Source organism: Salvia splendens, chromosome 1 (genome assembly GCF_004379255.2).
Source record: "Salvia splendens isolate huo1 chromosome 1, SspV2, whole genome shotgun sequence".
NCBI lineage: Eukaryota > Viridiplantae > Streptophyta > Magnoliopsida > Lamiales > Lamiaceae > Salvia > Salvia splendens.
Window position 1 is genome coordinate 4,480,000 of NC_056032.1, and position 23,611 is coordinate 4,503,610.

The following is a 23,611-nucleotide window of genomic DNA, read 5'->3' on the forward strand; positions in this document are numbered from 1 at the left end:
TTATTTTTCATCGCCTCCGCCGCCGCCTGAGTAGATGAAAAGTAATTATCCACCATGTCGAACATACCAACCTCTCTCTCTGAAGTCTGCCTCACACTTTTCCGTCTAGCCATGTCCTTGGCCGATCCATGGCCCTTCTCCTAGAATTTCCCCCCAAAATCTCCACTTTTTTCTTAAAAGAAAAAAAGGTAAATCCAATTTCCGTAAATTTCTGAACGGAAGAGATATATCATGGGCAGCATGCGTGGTTTCTCGCTCAAGCACATTTTCCGGTGGAAACGCTCAGCCGCTAGGTATCGGCGTGTCGAACCGCTAAGCTGGACAGACCGGGTGAAGACGAAAGCGAAGGCGGTATTAGGTAGGAATATGGATCCGGGTCGGGGATACTTCCGGGTTGGTAAAGAAGAATGGGCGAGCGAAATACCGAAAGGGCATATGGCGATTTACGTGGGGCAAAAAGATGGAGATATGGAAAGGATTTTGGTGCCCGTTTTTTATATAAACCATCCATTATTTAGGGATTTGCTGAAGGAGTCCGAAAGGGAATTCGGGTATAACCATCCGGGTGGGCTAACCATACCTTGTCGGATCTCGGAGTTTGAGAGTGTTCAGACCCGGATCAAGGCGGGTCAGTGGTTTTGAATTTTGATGGAATGCTATTGTTTTGATGTGTATATACTTTTAGTTGTAAATATTAGTATAGTTTTCCTTTTATAATCGAAATTTTGGATTGTTAGGCTTTGATATGGTTGTAAATTGTAGTGTGAAATACATAAATGATACTTAATCTTTCACTTTCTCACTTTCGCACGTAAATGGTATGGTACCTGATCTTTATTTTATATCGTTTTTGGTACCCAGTGATAAAAATAACTCTAGGTACCAAACATGTGATTTTTTTGTTATGGAGGATATTTTTGGAAATTTTCATTAAATAGTACTAAACACGTGACTTTTTTTTCTTATTTTCTTTCTTTTTTCTTCATTTTCTTCTTTCTTTTTAGTATTTTATCTTTTCTTTCTTCTTTCTTTTTCTCCTTAGTTTATGTTTCCTCTTTTTTCTTTTTTTTCTTTTTCTTCTTTCTTTTTTGTGTTTTATACATACATCTAATTGCATTCTTGATATAAATCAAGAATCCTTCATCAGGTTCATAGAAAGGGAAAAATAGATTTTTGTATTTATTGGATCCGTCGGGACTGGCGGGGCTCGAACCCGCAGCTTCCGCCTTGACAGGGCGGTGCTCTAACCGATTGAACTACAATCCCAGGGAAATAAGGGATCTGGCAGAAATTTTGATTCTTTTTTATCTTCGTATGGGCAGGACAAGGGGTTTTAGACTATCTCATGGTAGATTGATGCGGTTTATTGGGCCGAGCTGGATTTGAACCAGCGTAGACATATTGCCAACGAATTTACAGTCCGTCCCAATCCACTATCTGTTTTACGTCAAGCAATACGTGGAGTAACTCCACAAAACACCTAATTAAATTAATTATTTAAAATAATTAAATCAATTAAATATTTTTTATTGAATTATTTTATACACATTTTAGGGTTGAAACACCTAACTAAAAATATTCAACTCTTAATATCATTATGAATACAATTCACAATTTTAAATTTTTATTAAAACTATATTGATTAGTTATTAATTTAATGTAAAATAATAATAATAATAATAATAATAATAATGTGTGATTCATAATTTAAATAATTATAGTATAATTATTTATTAATAACAACTAGTTTTTAGTATTATAACAATAATATTATTATAATAATTAAATATAATTATAACTACAATTATAATTAAGTATATTTGAATGATATTAAAAAATAAATTAATTATTAATTTATAACATCAAAATAATAATATTAATATTGATTAATAATAATAGTATAAAGAGTGAGAAGAATGAGAGAAGATACTATAATACTCCCTCCGTCCCGGATTAGGAGTCACTTATTGTTATGGCTCGGGTTTTAAGAAAGAGTTGAAGTGTGTAATAAATGAAGTGAGATGGTGAAGTGTGTAATAAATGAAGTGAGTTGGTTGAAGGTAGGTCCCTTTTGACTTTTTGGAGTGTGTAATAAATGAAGTGAGATGGTAGAGTGTGTAATTAAATGTTTGATTTTTATTTTGGTTTATTTTAATGTAGAGAATGACATTTTTATGTAATTTTGATAAAGAATGGGGTAAAATTGTATGACCAAATATGGAAAATTATAAATGTGACTCTTAAATTGGGACAGACTTTTATGGCAAAAAGTGACTCTTAATCTGGGACAGATGGAGTATCACTTTTGGTACTTAGTTTTGTGTATGCCCAAAATAACCTCAATGACACAAATGGAAAAATGTATTTGTTTAGAGGGCATTTTGGGGTGAAAATTGCATCAGGTACCAAAAATGTGATTTATAGGTACCAGAAACGATATAAAATAAAGATCAGGTATCATTTATGTGCGAAAGCGAAAGATCATGTACCATTTATATAGTTCACTCTAAATTGTAAATACACATGCTCTATAGACTAGTTTACCAAGTTCGTACACTCAAATTAGATCAATTTTGAAAATGAAAAGTTTTAAATGCCGTATTATTGACACTATTAATTATATGGACTTACAAATTTTCTCTCCTATTTTATTTTATCGATTGCGTATTAAAACTTATTTTGTTTATTACTTTATTTATTTTTTCTGCATAAAACCTCTCTCACTAGTAACTTTTTTTATATTCGTGAGTTGATGAGAATATCCAATTTATTGACTGAGATTAATAGCGTTTTCAGTACCGAGGCAACTTTAGCCTCGGCCCAAAATAAAACAATTTTACTGACGGACATGCCGGTAAAAAAAATTAGTTGCGGACTATGGGTATTCTCTCGGAAATTCAGTCGGTAATTATCAAGGGATTGCCCAAAACATGCTTTTTCCGTTCAACACTAACAAAACAAAACGAATATATATTCAAAACTCAAAAGCAAAACCAAACAAAAAAAAACTAGAAAAAAAGGTGCAAGGAACAAAACAAACGATCATATTCCACTTTCACAAACAATGCTACCTCTCATCACTCAGCTCTCTCATCTCACTCTCACTCTCTCCATCTTCTTGAGCTCCATCGACGCCCACGTCTTTATCTATGCCGGCTGCTCCCAAGATAAATACCCTCCGAATTCACCATACGAATCCAGCAAAATCTCCCTCCTCTCCTCCCGAACCCTCTACGACGCCATCTCCATCGCCAACGACACAGCCTCCCCGCCAGATTCCGCCTCCTACGGCCTCTGCCAGTGCCGCGGCGACCTCAGCCACCGCGACTGCGCCTCATGCATCGCCGGCGCCATCAACCAGGTCGCCGTGCTCTGCCCCGACACCTACGGCGCTAGCCTCTAGCTCGACGCCTGCTACCTCAGGTTTCGCCACATTAGTATAATATTGTCCACTTATATATTGTTTGCACATTTTCTAATTCTTCGATGTCCCAACAGGTACGAGCGCGCCGACTTTTTGGGGAGATTGGACACCGGTTTGAGGTATAGGAAGTGCGGGGTCGGCGGGAACGTGGACGGGGAGTTTTGGCAGCGGAGGGACGACGTGCTGGCGGAATTGGGAGGGGCGGCGGGGTGAGCGCCACCGGGGCGGCGGAGGGGTATGCGCAGTGCCTGGGGGATATGGCGGCGGGGGATTGCTCGGAGTGTTTGGCCGAGACGGTGGCAAGGTGAAGATGCTGTGTGGAGCGACGGCGGTGGCAGATGTGTACTTGGCTCAGTGTTATGTTCGGTATTGGGAGTCGGGCTACGATACTACCTCTTCCTCTTCCTCTTCCTCTTCCTCTTCCTCTTCCTCTTCCTCTTCCTCAGGTTTTCTATTTTAAAAACGATTTTGAAGAAGCAATTTTTCTATTTAAATAAAACAAGTTATTGGTGGATATAAAATAATTCAAACAGGGTAAAAAAGAAAGAAATATATGAATATTAATTAAAATAAATAAAGTGAGATCCAAAGTTGATTTGAGATAGAAACAAGTTGAACCCTCTAATGGCATAAGTATATATTCTAATGCACATAATTGCGTCACCATCCCATAGTCTTGATAAAGTTTAAATTAAAGCCTGCAACAAATTCGAACTTTATGTGCTTTTCCTTAGTGACTCATATTATATATTTTTTCAGCCAGTAATTTGGGTATCTTATCTTGAACAAAGTTTTATTGTGGATTGTGGTTTGGTCTTGTATTATGGAGTATTTATTTATTTAAAATTAAATATTACAATTGTCGTGACCCACATATGTGGGTTCTTAAAATTTAGAAATCCGCTTGAATTTGTGGAAATTTGTTTGCAATATTTAAAAGATTGTTGTATGAAATGCAGATTCCTCAAACGGAGATGACGTGGGAAAAACAGTGGCCATAATTGTGGGGGTGGTGGCCGGAGTCGCTGTTATGATTGTATTTCTATCATTTTGCAGAAAAGCCCTTGGTAATAATCTTATTTACTTAGGTGGCGTTCGGTTGCCATGACTAATATCATGATACTATCTATCTAGGGTTAAGTTGTGGGATTATTTTAGTTGGAGGGGGATGCTATGACTAATTATCATGAGACTATCCATCTAGGATTAAGTTGAAGGGTTCAATCTTATGAACCAAAGATGATACATATTTAATCATGAGATTTAATCTTGTCAACCGAACACCCCTTAATATACTTAACATATTTTTCCCAATTTTTAGTTGAATTGTTGGTTTCTAGTTTGAAAATTTTGAAACTGGAACCGAACCATACTAGTTCTTGGTTCTGGTTACGACTGGGCCTGGAACCATGATCAATGGTCATGAACGACAATTAATTGTCTAGATCTGGATTGAATTGTCGGTTTTGATTTAAATATGTATTTCTATTTTCTACTACTGACTACATGACTACAATTGAAAAATTACAGGTTGAATTCTGGAGACAATAGTCACAAGACCAATATATATAGCAGATACCTGTGTATGGATGGAAAAAGGAAGCATCTATAGCATGTATTTTTTGGTGCTATTAAGTTTTGCACCAATTGTATTTGTTGGTGTAGTTGTTTCTATGATTTGTTTAAATTTATTAATTGCATCCAGTGTTAATGTCTAGATATACCACTAATGCCATGTTGTAGTATAGATTTTAAAATCTTTTTTTTGGCTAACTATTTACTAAATTTTGCCTCTTATATTTATTGCAAAAATATAAACGAAGCAAAATATTATTCGTCGCTATAAATCTATGCATAGATGTGTTTTCAGTTTTCATTAATAAAACATAGATCACATTAAGGAACCAAAGTTTAATCACGGGATTAGCACAAATATACATACAATTAATTCAATAAAACTCAAACTCGAGCCAAATCAAAGCCCCGAAGTAAACGGCACATTAGTCGCCGACAGCCAAGAATTCGCGGCAATTGAAATCTGGAATGTTTAACTATAATTTTCAATATAATTATACTCTTTACTACTTTTATTCAAGTAAAGATTATTTGAAACAATATTCAATAGGAGAAGACCCTTACACTGTTACACATATAAATACATTCAATAAATCTTATAAAATGTATAACGTGGTCATGAAAATTGGATAATTATCCATAAAATTTTAAGGATTTGGCCCAATTTTGATTTATTTAATGCTTATCAATTTTTGTATCATAGATTAAGAATCACTCTATCAATCTTTTTAATTTTTCTACTCGCCATAACTGTAGAAAATTGCACATGGACAAAACATACGTCGAGGTAGACAACAATTCTTTAAATAAAATAAGTACTATTCTTTTTATTGAAAAAATAATCAAATATCGAGCTTGCGGATCAATTTTGTTCGAGGGTATTCTGATCGAGATTATGGTATTTCCACAAATTTTAAAATTAGTCTAAAATAAAATATCACAAACTTTACTTTCTGCTTGTTATTTTCTAGCTCAGCCCAAATAAAATATCTTCGGCGAATAACTTTTTTTACATGTACAACCGTGAGATGTTTATGATATTTTAAACCACTTTTTAAATTCATGTCAAGTAGGATAAAATATCATGTAGAAAACCACGTTGATTTAGTAGTGTCAAGTAGTATAAAAAAAACACGTAAGTTAGTCGTATATATCGATTGATATGCTATGGGAAATAACAAACAAAATATAAACTTTGTGAGTATTTTAGGCCATCCGCAATGGGGCGGACGATGGCACGCCCGATGCCGCGCATCGTCCGCGCCCGCCATCGTCCGTCCCATTGCGGGTGCGTGACATCGGCCGCGCCATCGTCTGCCCCACTGTGGGCTACGCGGACGATGGTCGCGGACGATGACACGCGTTTTTGATTTTCTATTTAAATCTCGTTTCTCATTCATTTGTACATATGAGCATATCGACTATCTCTTTACATATTCTCTCTCAACATCCAACCAAAATGAATCTCGGCGACGACACCAATAGTTCTAGTTCGTCTGAGTCCAGTAGTTCGACGTCAGAAGCATTAGATGCAGCCGTTGAAGAGGCCATGGCGGCATGCTATGCGGCAATGCAGCGCGAGGAGGAGGCGGCGACAGCGGCGGCTGAGCAAGTCCATAGGCATATTCGACATAGGCGCTGAGTTTGCGTTTTTTTTAATTCGCATTGTAATGTATTAATTTTTATTAAATGAAATGAAGTTTTTGAAATTCGTATTTTAATTTATTAGTTTTTAAAATTTGTATGGATTTTTGTAAATAATAAAAAATGATGATGTGGCGCGCCATAGGGCGCGCCTCAGAGCGCCCCACTGCAGGTGGGGAGGTAGGAGGATAAAACTGATGACGTGGCGCGCCATAGGGCGCCCCACTGCTGATGCCCTTAGACTAATTTTAAAGTTGGTGGCAAATACTAAAATTTGGCCAAAGTACATAATTTTAGGGACTAGTATCTTTTAAGGAAAAAAGAAAAAGAGGATTGAGGCGAAAATAATAGCGGAGCTTCAATAGTTAGTTGTGGACCTAATGAATAGATGTGAAACTTGAAGGACTCATGTGCAAAATGTGAAAGTTCGCTCAAGTTAGTTGAAAAGATCCGTTGAAGCGGTTGCTTAAAGTCGGTTTGAAATGCATGGAGCGGAAGTATAATAGAGGTGCAGTTAACAGGAGAGATTAAGTGAGATTGATCGATTGAAAGAGAAAGAACACTATCTTTGTGAAGCTGTGGCAGTTGTGTGTGAGAGTGATTGTCAGCAGCTTCAATTCTTCGCCACGCCCACACCTACCAGAAATCTGCCGCCGCGATCGCCGTTTCAAATTAACACAAGGCCTGTTTTCACTATTTTTTATCTGCGGAATTGTTTTCTTGATTGGATTGTCTGTTTCTGCTGTTCGTTGATATGAAATGCTACATTTTCTTCGAGTTGTTGATGCTCGAATTTGCAAAAATATACTGAAATTGTTATAGTCTACTTTTCTTTATGTTAATTGTTTACAGTAACTTTTAAGTAGAGTATGTTTTTCTAGTATTTCCTTGCTTCAGATAATTCAAGAACAACATCTTGTATTCCTTTTTTTAAAAATAGATATATAGGTTTTCTTGAGGCAGTGATGTCCTATTAGGTGGAGTAACTTTGGTTTTCCTTTTCTTGTTTTCATAGGTGGGGAGAAGAATGGCTTGCTTTTATGCCTCATAAGATTGATGAACAGTAGAGATGGGTGATACGAAAGGTGTCCCACAGATTCCACCTAATGCAAATGTTAATGTAGAAAATGGAAATACAAAGGTGCTTGTAGGAGAATTACATTGGTGGACAAGAGATTTGGATATTGAAAGTGTGGTGATTCAGTATGGGAGAGTGAAGGAGATAAGGTTTTTTGGTGAATGGGTGAATGGTAAGTCGAAAGGTTATTGCCAAGTTGAATTTTATGATTCTGCTGCAGCCTCTGCTTGCAAGGATGGTATGAATGGTCACATTTTTTACGGGAGAGCTTGTGTGGTGGAGTTTGTCACCCCACAGACCATAAGACAAATGGAAGCTTCTTACATGAACAGGACTTATGGCCAGGCTCAGCTTCAACCTCAACCTCAACCTCAACCTCAACTGCAAGGAAGGAATCTTGTTATTGAGGCCAATTATTCAAGTGGAGGAGACACAGGGAGAAATTTTGGAGGATCACGAGCACCATACATGGGTCGAGGAGGGATTACTGGCCCTCGTTTCGGTATGATGCCTCCTCAGGGCATGATGGGCCGTGGAACTGGTTACCGAGGCTTCTCAGGTCCTGGTGGTTTCCGAGGGATGCTTCCTGGAGTGGTCAACCCAGCTTTTTTTGGTCAAGGAATGAATCCCAATGGAATGAACATAAACATGAACATGAACATGAACATGAGAATTGGTACTGGAGCTCGTTCAGGAATGTGGAATGATAGAAACATGGGTGGACATGGCAGAGGGTCTAGTAATGCCTCAGAATATGGGCCTCCTGGAGTGGCTCCTCTTGGAATGCCTGGAACTCATCCGGGGATGTGGAATGCAATTACAAACATGGGTGGTTGGGGAGGGGAAGAAGTTGGGAGAGATCAGTCTAGTTATGGTGGAGAGGCAAGTCATGAGGAAGGTGTAAGGTCTAGTGCTCCGCATAGGGAGGAGAGGGACTCCAGACGCAGAGAAGAAGAGAAGGATGGTAATCGAGATAAAGGACAGTCTTCGAGATCCCGTAGCAGGTCTCGATCTAGGGATGCTGATCGTGGGAAACAGAGACACATGCCATCTGAATGACAGCCCTTTCTTGTTTTATGTTGGCCTCCTGCTTCAAAGAAGTTACTGGAAAGAACCGCATTGGTTTTGTTTTAAGTCAGCTTAATTCAACTCACTTTCATGCTATGGCTATGGCTATGGCTATTACTTTGTGCTATAAACTTCACTGCCTTAGTATTCTTCTATTGCAAAAGCAGTTTTCACCTTCTTTCCATTGCACTTGTTTTTCTTTCTCAAGCCTTATGACCAAATTTATAGAATGCCTAGTATGTGTGATGCATGTGATTACTTGATAATATGAATACAACATGTATGTTTACTAACTTCAGATTTCTATCAATATATTTTTCATTTTCCTCATTTTACTTACAAAAATGGAAGGTGTGAATGATGAAATAACTGGAAGTGATTTCTAAATGAAACGACAAAACAAAGTAACTGATTATTTGGTCGCATATTTAGCTAATATAGTATTTTCTTTAAGTCTAGGATTCACCTATAGCTCAAACCTAGAGTTGGTTTCTGAGGCCTTTGTCTGTGTTTCTCATGTCTTCAGTTCAACACAAGGAAATTTATGGTTAATTTCAGAAGACAGATTAAAGGCCAGTTGTAAGCTTGCTGTAACATTTGCTATACACCAATCAATAAATATTCTTTTAATTGGAAAATATTACTGCCAGTTAATATCCATCAAGTGTAAGAACTCACTCCTGGATGCTTGTAGTTTCTTCTGGTTTCCTTGAAATGTTCCAGATTGTGCGATTTAGTCTCAATTTTGTATGCTGCATCTGTTCTCTTTGTTTGTGTTTGTGTTTGTGTTTGTGTTTTTGTGGTTTGAAAATAAAAATGTGTCTGTTGAGCTCTTGTTTTAATTTTTAGGCCCTATTTTAGCATGATACGGCTTCAGTTACTCAATCATTCGTTGTTATTGACCAAGGATTTTTTCGGGAAGAATTAGTGTTCATGTGTATTAGTTTTAGATGATGTGGGTGATTAAAGTAAACAAAACACCTCTTCTATCTAATCTGTTCGTTCATTTCGGTCTGCAATCCGTTTCCACGAAAGTGATCCATCCATCTTAAAATTATGTTCTAAATCCGTCATTAATCGTTTATCGCTTGACTCATCACTATCCCTTTAAATCACCTATCGCTTTTTGCTATTGTTATCATGCATATAATTTTTTGTGTATTTGGAAATGAACATAACAAACTATTGGGCAATTTGTTGAAAGATTGATTTCATAATGAATTCGGAATGGATCCTCTATTTTTGGTATATTGAATTACATCTTTAAATACAAGCATTCAAGCCTTTCACCAAAATCTCATCAATAATAAATGCAACGCATCACACATAAAACAATTTAAATGTCAATGATGGATTTAATTACGGATTCAATTCACTAATCTTTCATAATTTGGGATCGAGGCATGCGTATTCTTCGTAATAAGGGATTTCTGATATTTTAGCTTATTTATGTGCTTTTTAAATATTATTTCCCTCTAACCATTTATCAATCGTCTAAATTACCCCTTTCAAATTTTTACCAAAATTCTATAAAAAAATATAGATCCAACCGTTTCTAAATAGGATTTGTCCAACTTTTTTTTCCTTCTTTTCCATATATTTACGTGAACAATTATCACTAAATTGGCTTTCTTGGAGTCAGCTTCTTAGATTTTCGTAAATATTTTTACTGTATTTCTTCTAGGTTTATGCTTTCCGCTACCTCTATGCTGCAATTTACTTGGCATAAATTTTTTTATACTAATGAGAAAGAGATTAAGCATATCCTCTAGTAAGTCTTCACATTCCTTCATATCCTGAAGATGACCACGCTCAGTAGCCTCCTTAATCATCTCGTTCCATTTATGGTCAGTCGTGTTGAAAAATGGATCAGACGACCTTTTCTCCATCACATAATCCCTGGCCTTGCATAGATCTTCAATTTCATCATCAGCTTCGAGAGCATCCTCCAAATCTGATTCAAAATCTTCATTTTTAGGTAAAAATTTAAAGAGGATAATTTAGACAATTGATAAATAGTTAGAGGGAATTAATATTTAAAAAGCACATAAATAAGCTAAAATATCAGAAATCCCTTATTACGAAAAATACGCATGCCTCGATCCTAAATTATGAAAGGTCAGCAAATTGAATCCCTAACTACGAAAGGTCAGCCAATTTAAACCCTTATTCCGAAATTTCTCTTTAAAGTGTTCCTTGATAATTAATACTCCTCCTTTCCAATTTTCATCAATGAAACATAGACCACATTAAGAAACCAAAGTACAATAATCACGGGATTAGCACAAATATAAATACAATTAATTCAATAAAACTCAAACTCGAACCAAATCAAAGCCCCGACGTAAACGGCACATTCGTCGCCGGCAGCCAAGAATCCGCGGCAATGAACCTCCCCGGCGCGAACTGCGCGGCCACAGAGGCGCTCGTGATCACACGATAGCCCCTCCAATCAACCCGGTTCGCGGTGGATGACCCGGGACCCGTATTCGCATACTCGGCATAATACAACGTATTCAACGCGAAGCTCCCGCTCCACGGCATCCAACCCGCCGGGTTGATCAGCCCGTCCAGCGAGGTCTTCATGAAGACCGTGCGCGAATACTCCTTCCACGGCCGGCCCAGGTAGGTCCGGACGGATCCCTGGACGGGTCGGAGGTCCGGGGCGGCCGTGACCCGCGAGTTGTGGATTATAATGCCCGTGTTCTGGTTCGGGTCGGTCCGGCCCTGGGCGGTGATGGTGTTGGTCCGGTTGGGCGGGTCGCGCGGGTAGATGTTGCAGTTCTGAAGCACCACGGCCGCGTTGCCGAAGATGAAGTCTACGGTGCCGTAGATGTCGCAGTTGCGGTAGAATTGGCGCTGGGAGTGGACGTAGAGGGTGTCTTGGTACCCCTCGAAGCTGCATTGGTAGAACACGGATAGGTCCGACCCGGAACGCAGCGCCACGGCCTGGTGGTTCCGCGCGCCCGCCGTGTTCCGGAACGTGATGCCCCGGGCGATGAAGCCGTCTCCCACAGCAGCTGTGGTTGTTCCAATTTGGTTAATAAAGTTTTAGTTAACTAAAATTACGTACATATTTTACAAAAAATCTAGTCGTTACATGGAAATAGACTATTTGGAGATAAAGTAAAAGAAATAAGAAAAAATGGTTGAAATAGTATAGTGGATGGTGGAACCTATAAATGATAAAGTAAATGAGAAAATGAAAATATTTTCATAAATAAATGTGAACTATTATTATGAATTTATGGAACGTTTCATGCTTGTTTCTATGTCTATTATGGGATGAGGGAGTAATTTTGATTTGTTTGTGAATACAATTTTGCATGACTTAGATGTATGTCATGCTTATTTATGTGTTTATGAATATGATGTTTTTCTAGAAGACAAAACGCGATGTAAAGGATCCAAATAATTTATTTCTATGAGCCATGAAAAGTGTTATTTTCGGACATCAGAAAATGTACAATTAAGTTTGAAAAAGTAAATCCAACGCATTATTCATATCCTCGCCGTTTTTCAAATGCTTCATTATTTTTTCATAAGAAAAATAGTAAAGAATAATTAGACTGGATGTATTAAATGTGTTATATACGATATCCTCCTTCTACAAGCAACTCAATATTAATCTAATGTTAGAAATATTCGGGTCGTTATATACTTGATAGTTGATATCATTGTCCTACTATCAACTCAAACAAATCAAGCATTACTATCAACTCAAAAAAATCAACCATATAAACATACTGGATTTAGTAAAAAAAATTAACGATATATGCACAATGCATAGATATGTTGGTACAAGAATAATTTTGGTTCTTGGTATGCATGCACTCACTCATCACACATAAAAGTCACATTATTTCCATTTTAGAGTCTCAATTTCCAATTGCATCCACGACACATAAATCACCTAAACCAACTCAATTATATGCAATTAAATGACTCACCAACCGTAGCCGATTTGAAGGTGGTGGAGCCGCCGTCGACGCTTCTACTTCCGGTGATAATAGTCCTCCCAATTCCATCCCCCAACAACATAACATTCCTCACACCCTTCCCAATCTCCACATTCTCCCTATAAGTCCCCGCCTTCACATAAATCACATACCTCCCATTCCCCGACCGCCTCCCCGCAGCCGCCACAGCGGCCGCCACCGTCTTAAAATTCCCCGACCCATCCAACGCCACCACAACGTTTGCCCTAGGGTTAGATGACTGCAGAAGCTTCCGGTCCCCGGGCCGGACCCACCTCGGAAACCCCTCTTTATAACCATTCACACTAGTACTAGAATTAGAAACCCCCTTGTTCAAAGCTAGGGTATTGCTAAGCAACAAACTCACATTGTTGGACATGATGGGGAAGTTGGTGTAGTAGTCATTGATGCCGAAATCCGCGAAGCCGGAGACGCACGTGTCTAAATTGGTGAGCGCCGTGCTCAGCCACGTCTGCACGTCGGTGGCTGTGCACTTGGTGCTTGGGTCAACGATCTTGTTGAGCGCGTGGATGGTTTCCTCGTAGAGGTCCACGCAGTCGGCCCAGGCCGCCCGCTCTCGGCCTGAACGACAGTTCGGGCCGAGATGATAGAGGCCGCTCTGCGCATGCATGCAGCGGTCCAGGGCAAGCTGGGCCGAGAGGCGGAGGAAGTCCGGCTTTCCGTTTATGGAAACGTTGTATTTAGGGTTGTGTGCGAGGAAATACTCGCATGGTTTCGGGTGTGGTGTTTGGCTGCACCATGATTTCACGGCGGAGGAGGAGGCGGAGATGGCCGGAGAAGCCGACAAAAATGATAGGAGGAATATGAGTACTAGGATTTTTATTGTTGCCATTGTTGATGTGTGTGTGTGTGGTTTTTTTTGTGTGTAGGGTTCTAATTGTGTTGGTAGTGTTTAAATAGGGAGAGGGAGATTGAGAATTTGATGAGCCATGGAGTACCTAACTAGTTGAATTATGAGGTTGATGGATTGAAAATGGGGTTTTTTGTGTGTTTATGGATAGACTAGTGACTAATCATGGATTTCTTCAATATATGTTTATCCGGTTTGATATTAGTATAATTTGTATGAAAGTTGACCTTGAAGAATTGGAATAAATTTGGTGAGGCATGTAACGCGTACACGAATATCTAACTGGCTACCTGAGATTTTAATTAGAGATTTTAATTAGATTATTTATGGACTATGGTGCATATAATTGGTTAAATTTGATGTTGATTGACTAGATAAAATTTGTACGTAATTGCGTGTTCAAAACTCAAAAGCCATGGATGTTGCTGCTGCTTCTACACTTTACAATTGGCGATTAGCTGCTTTTGGACAAGGATTTATACTAGTCAAATCAATCTTTTAAAAATTGGCCTATTAAATAAACCGGTGAAACTATGTGTTCACGGTTTAACTGGTCAGATCGGTTAGATCATCGGTGAATCGAAATACTATTATCAAATAGTACTCCCTCAGTTCCACGTTAAAAGTTCTATTTTGCCATTTCCGTCTATCGTCTTATTTCTCTTTTATCATAAATGGTAAGTAGGCTCTACATTCCACCAATGATTTCACTCGCATTTTATTACTATAAAACTAATTACTATTTCACTAACTTATTCAATCCACTTGTCTTTACATTCATTTCATAAAATCTATGTGTAAACCAAATAAGACTCTTATTAGAGGACGAGTGAGTATAAAATAGTAAAATTTAAATATAATGGATGATAAATAAAATTTAAATATGTACAGTAAAAGATAAATATAACTAGTTATATAATACTTATAAATTTAATGAATAAGGTATAATTTAAACATAAACGATAATTAAATATTATAAATAAAATATTACATTTTGTGACATATAAAATATAATTATAAAATAATTAATATTGAGTATAGTTAAAATATAATAATTGATAAATAAAATTAATCATATACTAGTATTAAGCATAAAATATAGTACAAACATTTTATGTATAATTATATTCAAATATATAAGATGTACATAATAAAATACAAAATTTTAATGGGTAGTTTGATTCAGTAAATTATAGATATAATAAAAGTTTTTTTAATAGATAATATATATACTTAAATATATTTTACATAAAATATTAAATTAATTTATTTATTTATAATAATATAAAATAATTAAATAATAATTATACATGGCATATATAACTAATATTTATCGTTTTTATATAAGAATAATTAAAGTTCATGTTATTTAGGAAAAAAAGTAGTGTAGTTGTTGAGGAGCCTTATATGTGTACAATAGGTCTAGCGATCGTTTCCCACGAGTTACAAATTTTTGGTCAAAAGCTTAAAAATCAAAAACAAAGTGCAACCAGTTTCCGGTTTCCGTCCCAACCAGCTGGCTCTCCCCGGTTCAAAACAGTCCAACTCCCTAGCGGTTTTATAGCATGAATCAAACTAGACCAAGAAACAGTTCGCAGCCAAACAGTCGGTCCGGTCCGATTTTATAAAATACTAAGTCGAATGGATTTATTGAAGTACTGCAACAGTGCAAATAGGAATGTACACTTTTTAACACAACAGAGATACATACGAAATTATGAATTTGTGTCAAATCTCATCATATTATCTCCTTATTGAATTTATAGGAGTACTATTTGAATTGAATGGTAAGTGCAAATAGCTACTCCTATAATATTAGCAGTAGTTTTTTCAAAACTTTATAAGCAACATACTGCATCCATCTACTATTAATAGACAACTTTTAATGTGAAATTAGTAAAGTTAAAAATAAATAAATAAAAATTGGGAATATTATTAGTAGATAAAAGAATTTACCTATTTGCCAATTTTTTTTACTAAAGTTGCTAATTTTTGTGAATGATCTCATAAATAAATAAAAACATGACTATTTTTTGTGAACAGAGATTCAAGGTTATTTCTCTCGGCTAATTAAATTATAACATCATATTACTTAATGAATAATAAATACTATATTGGGTTGTTACCAATTATTGAATGACCATCAAGACTTACAATTTGTATATGAATTCAACGAATACAGTGAAAATTACTATACTTATTTTGCATACGCAACGGCACCATAAAGCTTCATCAACTTCTAATTTTTTTTTTATCTTCATGGAAATTAATCGAGAAAAGCGTGAGTGACGTGACGCCATCCTAACTAATTGCAGTTAATTTATTATTAAGCAATTTTGTTTCTTTAGCTTCTTAGTTGGTGGTTAATTAGGGGGGCAAAAATTACGTTAAACATATCTTGTTATGTTTTAATTATTAATTAATTTAGTAATACTAATTGTAAGCATATAAAAGAAATAAAGAAAATGGAATTTCAACCATTGGTAATATTATTTGTTCTCATAATAAAGGCGAGAGATTATCAAATTCGCCAGTGCCACTATGGCGTATACGACTTACGTACTACCTAGTTCATTAAAACAGTCTGACTAAAGAATTTTGAAAAAAAAAAGAAATTTGACTATTAACAAATCAATTTGATCTCTTAAATTGAAATATATATCCACCGAGTATGGTTTGAAACAATGACGAACCTAGATTGAAACTCGTGATTGGACACGTGAGTAAATAAGGTCTTGCTAGTGTTAAAAGGCAAAGACGATGCAACAACCTCACTAAAAATGGATGACAGACGAAAAATGAAAGTTGGCCACGACCTTCAAAAGTCGGAGCGAAGTTACTGCAATCATTGTGTCGAGTCGACCTCATCTACGTCTTAAAAAGCAATTATATGATGTAGAGGAACACACGTTACATGCGTAGTCGAAATTAAAAAGAAATAAAAACAATATGAATATACATTAAGACATGATTGGTAATTGGTAGAGCCATAATATAATCATATAACAATAAAGACAGCGCGTGATTCATTAAAAATATATCATTCAACTTTCAGATATTAAATATTTATAGGTTATGCAATCATATATATGTATGACGAAAAAATAATTAATCTCAACTGGGAATTAATTATGATACTGTTAATCGTATTTAATTGCCTAGTTTGAATTTCATTTCTTAAAATGACAGCACAAGTCAACTCCCGAATTTTTTTACCAACGTATACTTTCAACTTTGTTTAAAAAAAAATAAAACTCATTTGCTGATATTTGTTAATTATTGCTCAGGATTGATGCCTAACAAATAGAAACAAGTTTAAAAAAATTGAGGCATTTAATTATTATTTTTTGTGTGCTATCAGAAGAGGAGTTCACGTTCACCTATTTAAATACTCCTATTTGTCACGAACTCCAATTGTCAATCATCAGTACTACTAGTATTATAAAACAAACAAGGAATTCCTGAGAAATTGAGGATGTAGATATGATACTATTTTATATACATACTATGTAGTAGTATATAATATTACTGGAGAGTGAATTTATTGATATAATTAGCGCAATTTGATAAGTACTATACTATTTAATTTTCTAATTGTGAGCCAGTTATCTTATTTTGTGTGTGTGTTCAACTTATTGGTGGTTGTCTCCTGTCGTTTACCGACAAACCAAGAATTGAAATGGATGATTGATTTTGTAATTATAATTATTAACACGATGTCACAATCCTATGTTGTTCATTCTAGCTAATTCAATTCTCAATAATTTATGGAAATAAGTAATTAATTCATATAAATATATGATTGCATTATACATGGTGAAAAATAAGATTACATGCAAAAACACATACAGTTATTAATGAATAAACAAAAATAATATGCACAATCACATAAATTCATGAACTTGAGGTTATTAAATAAATGCAACACATATACAGCCACAAAATAACTACTGTAATTAATATGGTTGTTCGTCGATTTTAGGTGTTTATTCATCTATATTTTACCATGTTCACTAGTCATTAGTTTCCTTTCTCAAAACTTTTAATTTATACACAACTTTTTAGTCGAAACATATCGATCAATTTAGTCTGAATTTTGGATTCCTATGCTCACCCTTTTTTACTTTTATGGTGATAGCGAAGTGTATGTACGTTGATTTCATGATTGCGAATTACTATAAATTTGAATGTCACGAACACTTTAATTAGAGTTAGGTGGATACAATTTTTAGAAAAGTGCATCACACTAATTAATCATATATTACAACTTAAGATTGGTAGAGCACTTTAAAACCAAATGATTGCACACTATATATAAATAAGCTAGTAAGACATAATCTCAGTAATATCATATCCAATTAAATATAATGAAGAATAGTTATGCATGCATGGTTCATAAATAAAGAAATAGGTTGATGGATTGGTACCGGGAATTTGGCTATACTGACAGCACTTAGATGATTCTAAATTTTTATGAATCAAATATGCCCACTTACATAAACTTAAGATTGACTAATTATAATTTTATTTTCATTTCAGGTTCATGAAATCAAATGGTTTGTGGGTGCCGTATTGCACATATAATTACCGAGTTAGTAGTATTAATTAACAAAGCAAAGTCCATTGTATTATACTCTCTCCCTCTAGTAAAAGTATGAACATTTGTATCGACACAAGTTTTAATGTATAATTGATAAAGTAAGAGAGAGATAGATAAATGGTAGTGTATATAATGTTAATGGAGAGTGGACTTCACATCATTAGTAGTGAATTGTACTGATTTAAGTTGTAAATAAAATGATATTTATGATTAATGTGTTAATTTAACTATTTCAAAATTTAAAAAATCATACATTCATGGGACGAACTAATAAAGAAACAGTTCATACTTTTCAGGGATGAAAGGAGTACTACACCACACATAAAAGTTAAAGTACAAACAAAAGCAAAATGTTAAAAACTTCCTCACGCCAAATTACTTGTGTTGATATGCGGATGGTTCGCATCATTCTAGTTTCTTAATCCTGATTATTGATTAAATGGATAGTCAAAATTGATTTTCATTTAGAAACTAATGCATTCTTATATTAATGCTTACTTATATAACCTATCGCTTAGTTTATAATCATTCTTTCAATATACTCTATTCGTAACAGAAGAATGCTTCAAATTATTTGGGAGGAGGGACAGTGAAATATGTATTATCATTTGAACCTCTTTCGTATTTGTTAAAGTATCGGTAGAATCGATATATTATTTCTGAATGAATTTACATTATACACATAGCGTCAATATATAGGGCTAAGGACTCATCTATATGGTAAACCTAATTAACATAATTACATTGATTCCAAATCTCCTATACTTGGTAAAGATTGATTCCCGTATATCTTTTCCCTGATTTGGTGCAATCTTCTCCAACACTCCCCCTCAAGTTAAGCGACAGGGTTACCGATGCTCAACTTGCACAATACTTCCCGAAATAGTTTTGAGTTCACTGCCTTTGTAAGGATGTCCGCCAACTGATCTTCGGACTTGACAAATGGCATCTCCACTATCTTTGCTTCAATGTTCTCCTTTATGAAGTGTCTGTCAACTTCAACATGTTTGGTTCGATCATGCTGAACCGGGTTCTCAGAAATGCTGATGGCTGCCTTGTTATCGCAAAACAATTTGCAGGTCTTCGATGAGTCTAGGCCCAATTCTTTCATAATCCTCCTTAGCCATAGTAGTTCGGTCAATCCACTTTTGATTCCGCGAAACTCTGCCTCCGCGCTAGAGAGTGCTACCACCTTCTGTTTCTTACTTCTCCATGTCACAAGATTACCTCCAATAAAGGTGAAGTATCCTGCGGTTGACTTCCTATCGTTCGGATTTCCTGCCCAATCCGCATCAGTAAACCCATGTATCTCCAAGTTCCCGTGTTTTTCAAACAGAAGTCCATGATCTGCCGTCCCCTTTAAGTATCGGACGATTCTTAATGCTGCATCCCAGTGCTCTTCTTGTGGTGCATGCATAAACTGACTTACAACTCCCACAGCATAAGCAATATCTGGCCTAGTGTGTGATAGATAAATCAATTTTCCAACCAACCTCTGATATCTCCCCCTGTCGGCAAGTCTTGCGTTTTCCTTCATTTGTAACCCATGATTTTGGACCATTGGAGTGTCCGCAGGTTTACAGTCCACCATTCCCACTTCTGCCAATAGGTCGAGGACGTACTTTCTCTGATTTATGAAGATCCCCTTCTTCGATCTTAGCACTTCTATCCCCAGGAAGTATTTAAGGAGTCCTAGATCCTTCATCTCGAATTCATTGAACAAGTTCTTCCTTAGCTCGATCATTTCTTCTGTATCATCTCCAGTGATAATCATGTCATCTACATATATGATTAGACACGTAATTTTACCTCCTTTCTTCTTAATGAACAATGTGTGATCGGAATTACTCTGCTTATATCCATACTTCTTCATCACCTCCGTGAATCTCCCGAACCATGCCCTTGGAGACTGCTTGAGCCCGTATAATGTCTTTTTCAGTTGGCACACCTCTCCATCTTGGAACTCACTAGCAAAGCCTGGTGGGGGTTCCATGAAGACTGGTTTTGGTAGCTCCCCGTGCAAGAAGGCATTAGTCACATCGAACTGGTGAAGTGGCCAATCCTTGTTGGCGGCGATTGAGAACAAGACCCTCACAGTATTAATTTTCGCCACAGGTGAAAATGTTTCATCATAATCGATTCCATAGGTTTGAGTGTACCCTTTAGCCACAAGTCTGGCCTTGTACCTTTCCACCGTGCCATCTGGTCTATGTTTTATAGTGAACACCCATCTGCACCCGACTGTCCTTACTCCTTCAGGCAACTTGCCTTTCACCCATGTATTGTTCCTTATTAGTGCCCTCATTTCAGTAAGCATAGCATCCCTCCAATGTTTATGTTTCATTGCTTCCTCTGCCGATTGTGGAATTTCCTCTTCCTCATACAGTGCGGCTTCGAAAGCCCGTGCCATTTTAGCCAAATTCCCTTGCACAAAATTTGCTACTCCATAACGGCTCTTCTTCCCAATCTTCTCAGGGGAGTATCTCTTTGGTGGTATTCCTCTTGTAGTCCGATGAGGGAGAACGTACCCTCCAGTATCACTGTCAATCGTATTATCTTCTTCGGGGAAATCTGGACTCAAGGGGTTAGGAGAAACTGTATTCTCACTAGGATCGGGTTCAGGAATTACCTCGGATATCATCGAAGGAGGATCCGGGGACGGCGGATGAGATGACTCTTGTGGTGAGACTTGCTCGGCGGCAATAACAACTGGTTCTGTTGGATCCTCAATCGAAGAGTTTGGAAGTGGCACAACCCAACTTAGATAGTCTGGTGAACTACCTGGATCACTCTCCCCCTGACTACTAAGGTGGGTGTGGTAAAAGAATTCGGTTTCTAGGAAGTTACAGTTCATGGTAGTAATGACCTTTTTGGTGAGAGGGTCAAAACATCGGTATCCCTTCTGGTTTATCCCATACCCGACAAAGGCACATTTTGTTGCACAAGGTGATAGTTTGGTTCTCTCGTGTTTCGGGATATGGACATAAACGGTGCACCCAAAGACTTTAGGTGAAAGGTTCAGGTGTTGGGGAATTTTGGTCATTTTGGAGAGGGTATCGAGCGGGGTTTTTTTGTTGAGGATTTTGGTAGGGAGACGGTTCATGAGATAGACAGAGGTGGCTATAGCTTCAGGCCAGAAATATTTGGGTACCTTGGATTCGATCATGAGAGCCCGGGTGATTTCAAGGATAACTCTGTTCTTTCTCTCGGCTACCCCATTTTGTTCGGGTGTGTAGGCACAGGATGTTTGATGGATCATTCCCTCATCCTTACAAAATTGGGCCATAGAATTGTTAACAAACTCCCTCCCATTATCGGACCTAAGGGTTTTGATAGTGGTGTGAAACTGGGTTTGGATCATTTTATAGAATAAGACAAATTTTTCCACAACTTCAGATTTATGTTTCAAAAAGTATATCCAAGTCATTCTAGTGCAATCATCCACGAATAGCACAAAATATCGAAAACTGCCCCCACCAACAATTGGTGCAGGGCCCCACACATCAGCATGTATTAAGGAAAAAATAGAATTCATACGGGTGTTGGTAAGCTTAAAAGACTGTCTATGACTCTTGGCCAAAACACATGTTTCACATGAAAAATCGGTAGGAATAGAAATGTTTGGAAAAAGAAGTTTAAAGTAACCAGGAGAGGGGTGCCCTAGTCTTCGGTGCCACAGCCAAATTTCTTGTTTCGTGGTTCCGTGAGCCAGCATCGCATTGCCATGTTGAGCTATCTCATCCACGTAGTAAAGTCCTTGTTTCTCAGTGCCACGCCCAAGAATCCTCCTTGTCTGAATATCCTGTAATATACAGAAAGTGGGGTGCATCAGAAGTGTACAATTCAAGTCTCTAGTCACATGACTTATGGACATCAATCTCTGAGATAGCGTAGGAACATGTAGACAATTTGACAAACATAGAGTAGGAGATATATTGATAGTTCCCGACCCAACAACAGTAATCAACTCCCCATTTGCAGTTCTAATAAATGTATCAGCAATTTCACCATAGCTACTAAAATCATTTCTATCCGGGGTCATAGTATCTGTGGCTCCACAGTCAAAAATCCAACCCTTATTGCTCGATCTATCATTATTATAAACATGAAATGCAGCGAAAATAGTTTCTAACGGTGCAAAGGGGTTGTTTGACATAAAACTGCAAATATTTGGGCTTTTTCGAGAATTTTCCATATTCTGGGGCCGTGTTTGATAACCCATAGGATCTGGGGGTCTAAATGAAATATCATGGGGTCCAATTTGTAATAAACATTTCTTCTTGGGGTCAAAAGTAGAGTAGGGAAAAATACAAGGGTTTGGTTTTAAACCAAACCCTTTACCTTCATAGACGGCGCCGCTCGTCTTCCTCAGCTCCTCCGCCCTCTCGGCGAAATTGCCGACTCTACGAACGCCGTCGCCGCCGGTCGAAGCTCCAGCCGACGATTTCCCTTGGCCAGTCGCCGTTTCCCTATTTCCGGCACCAATTCGAGCGGGATGCCCCTTCTCATCTACGTTGACTGCGAGCTTTGCTTGAGCTCTCTCATTCTGTTTCTCCTCCCACCACTTCGGATATCCGATTAGAAGGAAGCATTCCCCCCGGGAGTGTCTCGGTTTCCCGCAATGAGAACAGATTAGCCGGGATTTGTCTGGCCTGCTTCCCGGTCGGTGAGTGGTCGTGGTGGGTCGTGGTGGTCCGCGCGAGTTGGGGCGTTGGCTCTGGGCAGCGAGGCCGTGCCCAATTCCTCCTCCTGTCGACGAATCGGATGCTCTGCCGTCGTCGTCTCCGGTGGGTGGGGGGGCTGTGTTGATACTCCTCCGGGCAGCCTCCCTCTTTACCCAACCGTAGGCCTCTCGGCCTCCTATCTTGACTTTCGTCAATCTGGACCAGATCGGGTAGTCCTTTTCGTTCAGTTTGAACGTGACAGTAACGTTCTTGTTGTTCCTTAACTTTGTTGGTGTTTCCAGATCCGTTTTTGTATCCTTCTCGGTGTCTGACATCGTTTCTGATGTAGGGTTTGATTTCTGTGGTTGATTTGGTTATGAGGTCGAGAATTTGGTATATTGTGGCTATGATGATATTGTTCTGAGCCAAGATCATTCCTGCTCTGAGGCCATGTTAAAGTATCGGTAGAATCGATATATTATTTCTGAATGAATTTACATTATACACATAGCGTCAATATATAGGGCTAAGGACTCATCTATATGGTAAACCTAATTAACATAATTACATTGATTCCAAATCTCCTATACTTGGTAAAGATTGATTCCCGTATATCTTTTCCCTGATTTGGTGCAATCTTCTCCAACAGTATTCATAATTATATTTATTTATGATATATTCCCTCCGTCCCCAAAGAATATGCATTTTGA

At 37.4% G+C, this 23,611-nt stretch overlaps 2 protein-coding genes, 1 non-coding gene and 1 pseudogene across 3 annotated transcripts; 2 read left to right on the forward strand and 2 right to left on the reverse strand.

The window, feature by feature from the left end:
* Window positions 1-1,192: 1,192 nt before the first annotated feature.
* TRNAD-GUC lies at window positions 1,193-1,266 on the reverse strand. The gene has a single exon. It is a non-coding gene; the product is annotated as a tRNA-Asp (tRNA).
* Window positions 1,267-2,919: 1,653 nt separating this feature from the next.
* LOC121801893 lies at window positions 2,920-5,209 on the forward strand (annotated as a pseudogene).
* Window positions 5,210-7,146: 1,937 nt separating this feature from the next.
* Window positions 7,147-8,957, forward strand: LOC121804021 (cleavage and polyadenylation specificity factor subunit 6-like). Its single transcript, XM_042203574.1, has 2 exons — window positions 7,147-7,325; window positions 7,659-8,957. The coding sequence occupies exon 2, from the start codon at window positions 7,713-7,715 to the stop codon at window positions 8,778-8,780; it is 1,068 nt and encodes a 355-aa protein (XP_042059508.1). The 5' UTR covers window positions 7,147-7,325; window positions 7,659-7,712; the 3' UTR covers window positions 8,781-8,957.
* A 2,028-nt stretch (window positions 8,958-10,985) lies between these two features.
* On the reverse strand, window positions 10,986-13,738 carry LOC121809265 (pectinesterase 2-like). Its single transcript, XM_042209796.1, has 2 exons — window positions 12,740-13,738; window positions 10,986-11,809 (listed from the first exon to the last, which is right to left on the reverse strand). Exons 1-2 carry the CDS (start codon window positions 13,617-13,619, stop codon window positions 11,121-11,123), a joined length of 1,569 nt encoding a protein of 522 aa, XP_042065730.1. The 5' UTR covers window positions 13,620-13,738; the 3' UTR covers window positions 10,986-11,120.
* Window positions 13,739-23,611: the final 9,873 nt, after the last annotated feature.